We start from the raw sequence: 15,618 nt of genomic DNA on the forward strand, positions 1-15,618 counted from the left end.
GGAGGAGGAGGAGGAGGAAGTTTCCTTCCATAGTGCCCAGGTGGTAGAAGAAGGATCTCGTGAATGAATTTTAAGAGGATCCCCTGGGGAGTTGTGATGGAAGCACAGAAGAAGGTTAGGTGGTTTAGTGTGGCCTCAAAGCGCTAAATAGTTCGTGCTCTCGTTCGGCTGTCACCTGTTTTATTTATTTATTTATTTGTTTGTTTATCTCTCTCTTCTCTCTCTCTCTCTCTCTCTCTCTCTCTCTTTGTCTAATCTCTATAATGTCCTTGTTCTCTCTCTCTCTCTCTCTCTCTCTCTCTGTATCATATATATTATATATGTTTTGTCTAATGCTTACTGTATTTGATATATATATATATATATATAATATATATATATATATCCTATATTTGTCTTCCTCTCATTATTGTCTCTCTCTCTCTCTCTCTCTCTCTCTCTCTCTCTCTCTCTCTCTCTCTATATATATATATATATATATATATATATATATATATATATATATATATATATATATATATATATATATATATATATATATATACAGTATATATATATATATATATATATATATATATATAGTTTATATATGTCTCTCATTTGTCTCTAAAGTTTGTCTCTCTCACTCTCATTATTCTGATTTCTATGGGGACACTTCTCTCTCTCTCTCTCTCTCTCTCTCTCTCTCTCTCTCTCTCTCTCTCTCTCTCTCTTATCTTAAAACGTCTGTCACATATGTACGTCTCGCTGTTTTTCTCTGTATCTCTGATTTCTATCGTATCATATATTTCTCTCTCTCTCTCTCTCTCTCTCTCTCTCTCTCTCTCTCTCTCTCTCTCTCTCTCTCTCTCTTACTCCGCCTGTCTGATTGCCCACATCGTTTACTCAATCATGAGCGATGAATTGCTTCCTCTCTGATGCAATCCACCTGAGAGAGAGACAGACAGACAGACAGACAGATAGACAGACGTTCAGGCATAGACAGAAGGAGGACAGGCGCACTGTGATGCAATAGACGGTATAATGCGACTCGAAATGCTGTCAGTGTACCTCGCGTGGTGCACTGTAGGCATTACTTAAGGGTCTTTGCACCGTCTCTTAAGCCCCTAGCTGCAGCCTCTTTCATTCCTTTTACTGTACCTCCGTTCATTTTCTCTTTCTTCCATCTGACTCTCCACCCTCTCTAACAGTTGTTTTGAGAGTGCAATTGCGAGGTCCTGCACCTTTCAAACCTTCTTACTGTTAGTTTCCCAATGACCGCTGAATGACTTCATAGGTCCCAGCGCTTGGCCTTTGTCCTAAGTTCTACATTCTGTTTTTTTTATAATTTCGAGTAATTCTCTTTTATACTCTTAAAGTCATTCAAGAATTGCTTCACTCTTTCTCGTATGTTGTTGAGCGTAGCATGACGTAAGGAAGTTGTTAGCATTTGTATCTATGTATTGGTAGAAGATGTAATTAGTTATCAGTTGATTTTATGATTTCAAGTAATTCACTTTTATACTCTTAAAGTAATTCGATAATGTTTCATTCTGTCTCGTATGTTGTTCAGCATAGCATGACGTGAGGAAGGCATAAGCATTTGTAAGCGTTTATTGGTAGAAGGAGATGCAATCAGTTGTGTTGAGTGTGGAAATAATTGGTTTGTTCGTGATTAGCAGGCCGGAAGTACTTGATTCACCTTAGATCTGTGTCAGAGTTCATGAATTCCTCGAGAGGTTTTCTGCTGGAAGATTTCATGGCATGGGTTTCAGTTGCAATATTCATTGCGATCCACGGCTTGAAAAATGTCACTGAGTACGTTGGCATAGTTGCTGAGGAATTCTACTGTATCTAGACGACTGAATTCTTCAGTAGTGTTGATGTTCTGTCATTGATCGCCCTCCAAAGCATTATTGTTGCTGAGGGTCATCGTTACCCAGTTTGTACTCAGGTGCTGCTCAGATTTCATGAACCCCACGTGCAGAAAATTTTCACAGAATCAGTCTCTTCAAATACCTAAATAGCAAACTCATTAGCAGTGCTTGGACACTGCAACCTGCCCCCCCCCTTCTCCTTCTGCCTCACTTTTCTCTTGCATTCTGCACCCCTTTGCCTCCATCATGCAAGGAATTTTGCGCTTCCTTGATAATGTACCAAGACCCTTCCGTTCCACACCATCCACAATATCTAGTCCACATTTTTCCAGTTTCAATATTCCTTTGAAAGCATTTATTATTATTATTATTATTATTATTATTATTATTATTATTATTATTATTATTATTATTATTATTATTATTATTATTGAGAGATAAAGCCTTATTCATATGGAACAAGCATACAAGGGCCATTTGTCAAATCAAAGATCAGATGTTTGAAATTGTCTTCAGAAGGGAAAAGTATAGACGACTAAGTTATGTAAGAGGGTCGCTCTACACAGTTCTCAAGTATTCCTAAGAGAACCAGCTTTACAGTGAACAGAAAATGCTGTAAATCGGAGGCTAGTTCACCCTTAGTGACACACATTATACCAAAGAGAGAGTGGGTGCTTGTTATGCAAGAAAATGTTGTTACCTTTTTTGTGCTTGTTACATTTTTCATTCAGTAATTTCACTCGCTTTTCCTGGTGATAATCATTTTTCTGATATTTAGATACACTGGGTACAATAATCTTTCTTTACACCTGCATAATTACAGCTTTCATTCATTCCTATGTGTCCATTGTTATTTGTTATTTGATATATGTACAGTTTTTTCTTTCTGTACAGTTTTATTCTTTCTGTTTTATTTAATATTATATGTACAGTTTTATTCTTTCTACACATTACTTTTATCTTGTAGTGATATTTTATGTGCAAGCATCAGATTGCTAAATAAATTGAAGACCTGTCTTGTTTAATTAAAATGTTTGTATAAAAATAATAAAATCTCTTCGTTTTACAATCATCTTTTCATCTGTTACTTCTTCCCAATGAACACCATAATATTCTTTGGAAGCTTGAATTTCAAGTCAGTGGCCCCAGTGGTGGGCTTGTTCCGTATGAGTAGGGTTCATCTTCCGAATAATAATAATAATAATAATAATAATAATAATAATAATAATAATAATAATAATAATAAATCATATTCTTTGGAAGCTTGAATTTCAAGACAATGGCTCCTGTGGCGGGCTTGTTCCGTATGAAAAGGGTTCATCTTCCGAATAATAATGATAATAATAATAATAATAATAATCTTTCAACCAGATATTTTGTACAGATTAATTAGTTCATTTTATCTTTACTTAACCTAGTGAGTGCCACTACAAGCGAATAGCCCCAGATTTATTGCCTAAATTTCTTTTCTTATCTTTTCAGATTCTGCGCGATTGGACGATGACGCAACTTATGGTAGACTGACATAAGGAATCTCCGTAAATTATGCAGGTGGACTGGGATCTGGGGGAGGGGGTGGGGAGGGGGAGGGGGAGAGAGAGAGAAGGAGGGGATAATTAGAGGGTGGGGGAGGCAGATAAGATCCTCCGGGCACAGAGGCATTGGGCATGGGCATATTGGGATGACGAGCATCCGGGGAAATGGTATGATTTTGGGGGTATGAATGTGGCGTTTGTGGACGTGTGTGTTTTTGTGAAGGCCAAGTATATCGTATCTTTGCTTCGAGGAAATGTGCTTGCGTGATGTGATTAGGTCAGAGAGATGAGTTGTTATTGCTTACAATGCTTGGTTGTATTTAGTGGTGTTTCTCGTTCAGATTAGAAATGTTACCAAAAAAATTTTTCCTTTGCATCATGGGGCCCTCCGTATATGTAGTTGCTGTGTATTCAGTGGAAAACTTTTTATTTTCCAAAAAGATTTGGTTATTCTCTCTCTCTCTCTCTCTCTCTCTCTCTCAATCAGTGTTATTGGTACAAATGGAGACGATAATCTCAAGTTGCCATATCAGTGCCAGAAGAGGCTTCCTTTTGACAGAGGCACTTATGGTCATTTTGATTTCTCTGTTGCATAATATTTTTAAGCTGTGTTGATGTTTGTGTCTTTGTACTATTTTTGTTTTGTGTCTTCTTTCGTTTGTTCGTTCTCTGTGCCTTTTATTTAGGTCCTTTTGAACAGAACCTTGATGATGTATAAGTTTTTCAAAAAACACCTTGAGACTTCAGGTAAAGTTATGTGCCTTTTCCAGGTCCTATTGTAGAGAACCTTGATGATGTGTAATTACTGACTAAAGCACTTGAGACCTATGGTAAATCTAGGGTAATCCCTGATCAAAATTGCAGGGGTCTTGTAAAGTGTGTTTAAAAGCAATTGAAATAAACTGTATTAAGAATCATTTAGTTTTTCATGCTTTTATTTCTGTCAGTTTGACAGGGTTGCGGGAGACTTATAAAAGTATTTTTTTTAAAAACAGGTTAGATAAACAGTATTAAGAATCATTTACGTTTTCATTCATTTGTTTCCGTCTGACAGGAACTGAGACACCCTTGTTCCTTTATCTATGTTTGCTACATATCCTCTTCGAAAGAAGGCATTGGGAAGGTAACTACCCTTTTAGTTTTTTGCAAAAGAAAACTATTCTGCCGGCTTTGTCTGTCCGTCCGCACTTTATTCTGTCCGCACTTTTTTTCTGTCCGCACAGTTTTTGTCCGCCCTCAGATTTTAAAAACTACTGAGGCTAGAGGGCTGCAAATTGGTATGTTGATCACCCACCCTCCAGGCATCAAACATACCAAATTGTAGCCCTCTAGCCTCAGTAGTTTTTATTTTGTTTAAGGTTAAAGTTAGCCATAATCGTGCTCATGGCAACGATATAGAATAGGCCACCGGGAAAGATAGTTTCATCGGTTCATTTTCATTATGAGACCTTGAAAATATATCTATTATCGTTGGCCTTGATTATAAGCTGTACAGAAAACTCGATTGCGCCGAAGAAACTTAGGCGCAATTTTTGGCTTGTTTTAATAACATTTGCAATAAGGGAACTGTTTTTACATCGAATGGTTCACTGAAGACGACCTTCTTCTTCTGCTGTAAATGTTATTTTCATTAAAACCAGTAAATAAATAGTGTTTTGAGTTTTTCCTTGCTTTATTATGTAAATTTAATTATTATCAATGTTTCAAAACAATATATGCACTTGATTCTTTTGATTCCGTTGGATTGCCTTCAGTCCTTTAGTGGAAATACTCGCATTTTTCTTATTCTAGTGACATTGTTGTTATGACGCCTTTTGTTTTCAAAAACAGTCACAGTCAGGTCAATGGAATTCACGTAGGGTGGGTAGTGCCTTCAGTGCACCTCATGCGGTGCACTGTAGGCAATACTTAAGGTTCTTTGCAGCGTGCTTTCGGCCCCTAGCTGCAACCCCTTTCGTGTCTTTTACTGTAGCTCCTTTCATATTCTCTTTCTTCCATCTTACTTTCCACCCCTCTCCTAACAATTGATTCATAGTGCAACTGCTTTTAGGTTTTCCTCCTGTTACACCTTTCAGACCCTTTACTGTCAGTTTCCGTTTCGACGCTGAATGGCCTCATAGGTCCCAGTGCTTGGCCTTTGCCCTAAATTCTATATTCAGCTCAGTTCAATTAAGGTCAGTGGGCACTTTAGGTAAAGTTGTGCAATACCTCGTAAAATCTCGTCTTCCTAGCCTTATTCTTTTTATGATTAGTTATTTCGCAATTTGAACGATACTTAAGTAAAAACATGCACAAACGGATTCTCTGTTTAACGGTATAATCAAGTTTATTTAGGCAATTCAGACATTAATGTTTGTATATATTGTACATATCTGTAGTGTGTATTCTTGCTTTCTACAACATTCTCCTTGATGTAGACGGACAACTGGCAACATTTGTCATAAGTATATCATTCACAAGGGTTAGAACATTATTTTTTCTTCAAATTATACCTGAAAAATCCTTCATGACTTGTTATTGTTACTTATAAAGTATGAGTTTTTTTTTTTACTTATGTGAGAAGATAAAGACAAATTAAGTAATTACCATATTAACAGCGTAGATATTGACCACGGTAAATGCATCAAGGCAAGAAATTTATTCGCAGAGTTAAATTCAGATCGAATCCAAGATAATGCCATTAAGGTCCACCTCGAATTATTAGAACTCTTCTCCTTCAATTGACTTCCTCCTTTACCTCGTTTCGTCTTGTGTATCTCGGCTTTCCTTCCTTCCTCCCTGCCTTCGTTACGAAAGACGCTTATGAAATACGCTTTATCTCTCCTGCCTTTTATTTATTTGGTAAATTTGTGTCCTGGACTCTGGTACTTATTTTGTAATGTTTCATTAGGATCGCTAGTTAAGCTTTTGTTTTTTTAATGTTTTGTACAGATTGTTCCATCTTAATTTGTTCACGCTTATGTTTAATCATTTACAACTTTCAATCTTCTCGAAGCCTTAGTTCCTGTTGTAGATTGTAAAGGCAAAGATAATTGATCGATATTGCATTGTCATGAATTGTGACAGTGCAGGGTAATTATATTGCAAGACTTTGTAGGCCTTGATATGTTTACAGAAAAAGTTATTTTTCGTCCGATAGAATTAAAAGGAATGGCTTCACAGTTTCCCAGTCTTGTGCAGGAATACAGCAGGAAAGTTGAGTCTTCTTTTCCTTTCTACGCGTTTTTCTTTTATTCTTAAAGTTTGGAATAGGTGAGAAATAAAATAATCCGTCCCGTCTTGGCTTAAGCATGAGAGAGAGAGAGAGAGAGAAGATGAAAATGATCGACGTGAATATCAAGTAGTTGAGTGGTTACCATTAAAGTTAAAATTAAAACTCCTATTTAAAGTTAAAATTAAAACTCCTATTTAATTATTAAGAGTAAAATGATGCTGCAAACAACGAGTAGTGAACATAGTATGCAACAACGCTGGAGGATTCAGTTTTCTATAGTTAATGCTATAAAGAGTAAGCTTTATCGTTTTCTATAATGTAAATAGAGGACACAGAGAATGGATTTTTAAGGTAAACTAATATATTTTGTGTTGCTGAGGAACCGGTCTATAGTTCTGTAAATGTTAACGCTTGTAAAGTCCAACTTAGAAAAGATTAATAACAAATATTTATATTTAGACATATTGGCATATATGCAGTAATCCGGTTGGTAGTATGTACAACGACGGATATTATATGTTATGACAATTAGGGGCCAGAGAATAATTCATACCTTGTAGTGATCTCTCTCTCTCTCTCTCTCTCTCTCTCTCTCTCTCTCTCTCTCTCTCTCTCTCTCTCTCTCTCTCTCTCTCTCTCTCAGAACTGCATGCCATTTCATGACTGAAAGGTTACGAGGGATGTCACTCATATGTGATTCCATACTTACTTTTAAGATTGCAGTACCTTTCATAAAAGAATTACAAGTCTAAATAACGTTACTTAAATCATCTTTATTTCTTATAACAACATGAATTCCTCACAGCTTTTGAAGGCATGGTTGAGGTTAAAGTTGTGAACTAAAGAGGCTTAAATGTGTTTCCTGTGAATGTATATTTGTAATGTGATGTTTTAAAGTTTTCAGTAAATACTCTGTAACAATAGTTTTAAAGTTTTCAGTAAATACTCTGTTACAGCATTGTTGACATTTTAATTCCGAAATGTTTGTGTTCGTGAGATTATACAATCTGAGGAGCTTGTATGAATAGCCTAACAAAAAGGTCACTGCCTCATTCATACTATATACAGTATATATATAATACATATATATATTTATATATATACATATACTGTGTATATATATATGTATATATATATATATTATATAGTGTGTGGCTTAATAGAAAACGCTTCCACAGCAAGAGTACACGTGTGGTTAAATGGAGTTATCAATTGACTTCAAAAATTATGGCTTTGGAATAAAGAAGCATCTGTGAAATGGAAAATAATTGACAGTTGTACGCTTGCACTTGGTATTACTTAGAATTTTGCTGACGTAGTATGATTAATTCGTAAAATGATAGTTCTTTTGTGGTCTTTGATTTGTTTGTGTTTTATATATATATATATATATATATATATATATATATATATATATATATATATATATATATATATATATATATGTATATGTGTGTGCTTGTGTGTGTATATATGTATATATATAGTGTGTGTGTGTGGTTTAATGGAAAACGCTTCCACAGCAAGAGTACACGAGTGGTTAAATGGAGTTATCGATTGACTTCAAAAATTATTAATCTGAAATAAAGAAACAGCTGTGAGATGGAAAATAATTGACAGTTGTACACTTGCACTTGGTATTACTTAGAATTTTGCTGGCGTAGTATGGTTAATTCGTAAAATGATAGTTCTTTTGTGTTCTTTGTTTTGTTTGTGTTTTAATGAAACAGAAAACGTCAAAAATATAGGCTTACGCTGGAAAACTGAAAGGTAGGCTTTAGGCCTATATGTACAAATTGCGAAAACAAGAAATTCAATGGAATTCGAATTTGTTTATTGAAAATGAAATAAGAGTGGTTTTTGAGGAGCTTGTGGGAAAGTTGAGGGAAAATATATTTTTGAAGAAAAATGAGGTGAGAGAGCTAATCCTTGCATCGAAACTGTTGGAAATATATGTAAGTGTGTATGTATATATATATATATATATATATATATATATATATATATATATATATATATGTGTGTGTGTGTGTGTGTGTGTGTGTGTGTGTGTGTGTATGTATCAGTAGGTGCAGGGTGAAGGATCAGTCCTTTATTACTTTTCTAAGTACTTTATTATTGCTGCAACGTTTCAAGACGTAAAAGTCCCATTTTCAAGCTATAAAAGAGAAGACAAACGTTAAAATAACAAACTCGGACCAAAAATTAACAGTTAAGAAAATATACAAATAATATAAATGACAAGTGCAAAAGATTGGTAGGAGTGGTTACCATAAGGTCTTGAAGGTACAGACCGAGTGACAATTCGGGCCGGGTTCAGCTTCGACTTAAGCTCACGAGAGACACTGAGGTGTTGAGAAAGACTGGGTGTTTAATTGTGGAACATGTTGTTCAATGAAGAGTGATTCTAAGATTGCTAAATATTGTTCGTTAGGAGTTTGGCCTATAATTTTAAAATTTTTTTAATTTATATCAGATTTACATTTCTTTGTATGTTCACGTATACATGAAAATTCAGGATTAGTTCGTTTGACACCTGTTCTATAGCTAACGCCTCGATGAGAATCCAATCTCGCTTTGAGTAACCTCCGTGTGGAGCCGACGTATTTCCCAAGATTACATCTATAGAACAATTAAATAGATATACGACTCCTGAGGAGAGGTACAAGAAATTTCTTGTACCTTTCCTAGCTCCTTTACTACGAATATCTATAGCTGTAAGAATTCAGAACATTTTAATGTAAAAATCTTAAACCAGGATTCAGACTTCTTTATGGTTAGCATAGATGTGAAGCCTCTTTTTACTAATGTACCGGTAGAAGAAACCATTGACATTATTGTTAGCCATATTTTTACTGACCCAGATGCCACTTTTAATCATTTTAGTCTCACGGATTTTAGAAAATTGCTCGAGTTCGCTGTGCAGGACACTGCCTTTGTTTTTAACGGTAAAGCCTACATTCAGGTTGATGGTATGGCGATGGGATCCCCTTTGGGTCCCACCTTTGCAAACATTTTTATGTGCTCCCTGGAGGAGGGCATACGGGACAATTGTCCTTTGGCCTACCATCCCTTATTTTGTAGTAGGTACTGTACGTGGATGATACCTTTTTACCGTTCAGAGCTAAAGATCAAGCTGCAAATTTCTTGATTATGCCAATAAAATACATCCTAACATTAATTTTACAATTGAACATGAAAATAAGCTGTCATTTTTAGATGTAACAGTTTTTAAATATAATGATCATTTTAACACCACGGTTTTTAGAAAGAAAACTTTTACCGGCCTGGGCTCACATTTTTATAGTAACGGTTTTTATAATCTTAAACTAAACTCCATGTCTACCCTCTTTCATAGGGCTTTTAACATAACGTCTGACTGGAATCTTTTTCACAGTGAAATAACTTATCTCCACCAATATTTCACTGACAATTGCTTTCCGTCGAAAAGTTTTTATAAACGCCTCTATAAATTCTTAAACAATATCTTCCATCCCAAAATTAAAATACCAACAGTACCAAAATTACGATTATGTGCAAGTGTCCCATTTATTCATGACCAAAATTTCAACCGTGAATTGAAGTTGTTAGTCGAGGAATTTTTACCTGCAATTGAATTAAAGCTAATACCCTGCAACCCAATGAATATTAGACCTCTATTTAAACATAAGGAGAAACTCAATCCACTAATGACCTCAGGAGCCGTATATCTATTTAATTGCCCTAGGTGTAATCTTGGGAAGTACGTCGCGTCGGCTCCACGCGGAGGTTACCCAAAGTGAGATTAGACTCTCATCAAGGCGTTAGCCATAGAACAGGTGTCAAATGAACTAATCCTGAATTTTCATGTATACGTGAACATACAAAGAAATGTAAATTGATATAAATTACAAAGATTTTAAAATTATAAGCCAAACTCCTAACGAACAATATTTAGCAATGTTAGGATCACTCTTCCTTAAACAACTCGTTCCATAGTTAAACACTCAGTCTTCCTCAACACCTGTACATCTCTCGTGAGCTGAAGTCGAAGCTGAACCCGGCCCGAATTGTCATTTGTCACTCGGACTGTACCTTCAGCACATTATGATAATCACTCCTCCCTATCATTTGTATTTGTCATATTATTTGTATATTTTTTCAACTGTTAATTTTTAGTCCGAGTTTGTTATTTTAACGTTTGTCTTCTCTTTTATAGCTTGAAAATGGGGGACTTTTACGTCTCGAAACGTTGCAGCAATAATAAAGTACTTAGAAAAGGATTAAAGGACTGATCCTTCACCCTGCACCTACTGATGTCTACCGTTTGATAAAACCCCTTTCAATCTCACTATATATATATATATATATATATATATATATATATATATATATATATATATATATAAATTTTATATATATATATATATATAAATAAATTTTAAATTTTATATATATATATATATATATATATATATATATATTGTGTGTGTGCAATTTATATACATATACACATATGTGTTTATACATTTATATATATATTAAATATATCAATTTATATATATATATATATATATATATATATATATATATATATATATATATATATATATATATATATATATACATACATACATACATACATACATACATACATACATACATACATACATACATACATACATAATGTAAAGAGCAGTATTTCAGAGTTCCAGAAGAAATAAAATGCCATAATAGAAGTTGCCAATCATTCCTTCATAAAAATGTCATATATGCGAATAATAAATACAATTCTATGATTGATCTGGTCAAGCAAGGAAGAATTCAGGTTTAGGAGGAAATTGGAGAAAGAGAAAATGTGAAATGAGATGAGCCCTCGTTTTTACACTTTTGGTGAAAGAATTAACCTTTGCGCTTACAATAAGAGGTAGGAAGGATAGCCCTCTTTTTTTCATATATTTTTTTTAGTCTTCTTTATCAGCTTTCAATTTAGGGCAAATGGATTCGTCCACCCGCGATATTATTCAGCGATTTTTATTGGAATTTTCTTTTTGTTTTTTTTATGTTTTGGTAAAAACACCTTAATTCTTTCTTATCTTTTTCAGGAGAAAACTAAAACCAAGACTGATTGATCAATTTGAATGACTGAAAGTGATGAATTTGGTGGGTGAACATTGTAAAATTAACACGAAAAAAATTGAATGACAAGGTGATAAGAATAAAAAAGTGAATATTGTAAGATTAACTTTAAAAAATGAATGACTGGAAGTGATAAATATAAAAAAGTGAATATTGTAAAATGAAAATAAACTGAATTTTGTCAATTCATCAAATTCAGTGAACTGCTCAAGTTATGCAATTATCTATTTACTTTCAGTTATGACACCTATGCTGCGTCTTCTTTGAAGGTAATAAAGAAAGGAAAGTGACCTAAATTATAGCCATCAGTCGAGTGGAGCGTTCTGAATCATGTGAATGCATTCAGTGGTGTTATAGTGTGTTTGTGAATTACAAGTGCTTTTATCTTAATGCTTTTCCAAGCAGTTATGCCTTTTCATGCATCCGTGAATTGGCCTGTTGAGTAAGACGGTGCTAGTGAGCTCGAGTGATTATTGTAAAGTTGGTTTTTAAGTATATTATATTTAGCGTCAGTCTGCGTTTTTATGCTTTTCCAAGCAGTTATGTCTTTTAAGGCATCCTTGAATTCGTCGGTTGAGTAAGACAGTGCTTATGACCTCGAGTGATCAAATATTTTAAAGTTGGCATTTAAGTATATTCTATATTTAGCATCAGTTTGCGTCAGCCATTAGTTTCTCATCACATAGATTTACTCCGACGGGAACATGGCCGGTGGAGAACAGGAATCCCAACTCAGCGTGGTCGAGGCCACTCCCCGTCGAAGGGCGTACAGCGAGACGAGGCCACGCCCCGTCAGAAGCTACCGCCACAGATCGGTGTCCCCGGGCAGAGGTCAGACACTGACGGCCGGATTACTCCCCATCATCAAGACGGAAGGCGGCTGCAGCAGTCCTTACGCAGGGCTGGTGGTCGGGAGTCCCTTGGGATCGGGGCCCTTGAACGGATGCGCCCTGCCGCTGATTGGCATCAGCGCCCTTGGGAGCAGCCCTCCTTCGCCGTCTCTGAGTACTGACCTCCTCTGTCCCATAAGGCGCCCTAGGCTGTCTTCTACAAGCGAGGCCCCTACAGTCGCTTCTATCCCGGAGAATCTCCCGTTGCCGGACACTCCGCAGCCGCCTCTACACGACCTTCACTCCCTTCCGACGCCCCCTCCGTCGCCGCACTGCTTCGGGAAGTTGGTGAGTAGTTGAGTAATGTACTTTCATTCTTCCTTTTTCTGTATGACCCACAATTCATTGGTAAAATGAATGACTTGCATTTCATTCATTCTTCACTTTCAGCGCCCCCTTTCATTGTGGGTAACCTCTTTTTATTCATCGTTTTGCCGTGTGGCTCACAGTTTGTTGGTAAATATCGTGAATAACTTCTATTTCATTCATCTTTCACTTTCAGCGTCTCCTTCATTATCACACGGCTTTGTGAATAACCTGTTTTCATTCAAAATTTTTCTGTATCACCCACAATTCATTGGTAGATATGATGAGTAACTCGTATTTCAGTCATCCTTCACTTTCACCGCCCCTTTCATGACCATACGGCTTTGTGAGTAACCTCTTTTCATTAATAATTTTTCTGTATGACACACGATTCATTGGCAAAGATGATGAATAACAAACTTTCTTTCATCCTTCACTTTCAGTGCCCTCGTACATTACTTCATTTTTCTCCTTGGCCACATTTCGTTGTAGAATGTAGTAAATAAGTTCTGTTTCATTCATCTTTCACCTTCAACCCCTCCCTCGTTATGACAAAGCTTTGGCAGCGTTGTGAATAACTTGCATATCATTCGGAGACAGACGAGTGAAATGGAAATCCCCTTCATTCGGGAAATGTTGGCCGTGTTGCTTATCTGACTTTAGAAGCTTGTAATTTCCTGTTTTCATCTGCGATACTCATCGAGATTCAAGGGCTTTTCTGGTTATCAATTTCTCTCTTCAAGTTCACATTGTTGTCTGAGCTTTCATATGTGATTATTCATCCATGGTCATTACTGATTTTCCTTATGTTATTCATGTGTATTTAGATTTTGTGCTGTTAAACTGCTTATTCATGTACATGGAATCTACGAGTAAGTTTTATTTTAATTCTGACTTGAAAAAGGAGAACACTGGTAAGTTTATTCTCTATGTTTGAATCACATTATGTTTTACTGAATAAGGACTGACTGTGTCCCCAGGAAATTAACGTTCTATATTCGTCTTCAGTTCATGTAAAAAAAAAGGTAAGGCGGTCGGAAATTGGGATGAAATATTAACAAATAGAAATAAAAATTTGTTGGCCATCCACGTATATGATCAATAATTGGTACGGTGCAGTTAAGAGAGGTGACCAGTATTTTCCCCAAGGCTTCGAGGAGTCGAATTTTACATCCTGGCAATGGTTGACAAGCTTAAATATTTTGAATTCTCAATGGAGATGAAATTTTTCTGTTGCCTGAACATCGTATTTTCATAAGATTAGGGCTGAGGTTTTTAGGGTAATGATTTAAGAAGTCCCATTACTCCTTTTGCCAGATGTTCAGGTCTTCCACTTCCCTTATATCATGAGCCTTCTTCTCCCTAATCACTTCCAAGAAAGAGGAAGTTAGAAGATTATTCTAGTTAAGAAAAGGAGGTGCTTCTTTTCAGCATTTCAGTAGGAAACTAAAGTATCTGATAAAATGAACTAGGGTTTTTTTCTTTTTTAATTTATATATATATATATATATATATATATATATATATATATATATATATATATATATATATATATATATATATATATATATATATATATTAAGTTTGATCGCTTGCACAATTGTTTTGAGAATTATTACAATTAATAACAGGACCTCATTAAAACAGGAGGGTATCTAAAGGAAATTTTTATTTAAAAAGTTACAGGCTCTCATGGCTATTAAACAATGACAACAGACAGTCCTTGTAACTCTTTTGTGATTAAAAAATCTCTGTGAGGAACCACCCTGTTTAAATTATGTATATACATATATAAATATATATATATATATATATATATATATATATATATATATATATATATATATATTATATATTATATATATATATATATATATATATATATATATATATATATATATATTTATATTTATATATATACATACGCTATTTTACTCATCTCTTCCTTATCATTAAGGAAAGCATTATCACAATATTTTTCGTCATTACCAAAAGAATAACGCCAAATATGGCGGTCAGAGATTCTGAGTGGCGCTCTCTCAAAAGGGCTCACACACAGACCAACCAATTTAATTTCTATTCGTTTTCATGACAGATTCATAAAGTAACCTACAGGCATCATCTGTACGTCTCGTTAAATTCACGCCATTGAAAAATATCCGTCGGATGCTGTTTGAGGACGACTGAAGAGTTGGTAGGGTATTAAGAGGTTTTATTTTTAATCATCTTTGTACATAAAGGGTTGCTTGCGTCAGTGAATTACTGGCACAAGGTAAATAATTTTAAACGGACTATGATTTTGAACAGTAAGTACTAAGGCAAAAACCATGACCTACATATATTATATATATATATTATATATATATATATATATATATATATATATATATATATATATATATATATATAAAATCATAGTCCACTTAAAATTAATTGTCATGATGCATACCAAGTACCTGGTCGTTACACAGCTAATCACAGAATTCAAAATTTTACCTCACTTCAGCCAGATACCTGAACTCTCATAACAATACAAATTACGACTGAGTACTCTAAAGGTAACAGTGATCCCTTAAAAAGCTTACTAATCACATGAAAAATCAAACTAAGTTTATCAAAACAAGTTTGAGGTATCAACAGTTAAACAAGAAATATACTATAGTGAAAGGGCATCAATCCATCAAACAACTTTAACTGTT

The 15,618-nt window shown here is 34.9% G+C and overlaps 1 protein-coding gene across 1 annotated transcript in view; it reads left to right on the forward strand.

The window, feature by feature from the left end:
- Positions 1 to 15,618, forward strand: part of SNF4Agamma (SNF4/AMP-activated protein kinase gamma subunit) — a 394,547-nt gene that overhangs the window by 37,995 nt on the left and 340,934 nt on the right. The window contains exon 2 of the mRNA XM_067083365.1: positions 11,690 to 12,901. Coding sequence (XP_066939466.1) covers positions 12,428 to 12,901 — 474 coding nt within the window. The 5' untranslated portion in view covers positions 11,690 to 12,427. The remainder of the gene's footprint in view (positions 1 to 11,689; positions 12,902 to 15,618) is intronic.

This window comes from Macrobrachium rosenbergii, chromosome 40, assembly GCF_040412425.1.
Source record: "Macrobrachium rosenbergii isolate ZJJX-2024 chromosome 40, ASM4041242v1, whole genome shotgun sequence".
In the NCBI taxonomy this organism is placed as follows: domain Eukaryota; kingdom Metazoa; phylum Arthropoda; class Malacostraca; order Decapoda; family Palaemonidae; genus Macrobrachium; species Macrobrachium rosenbergii.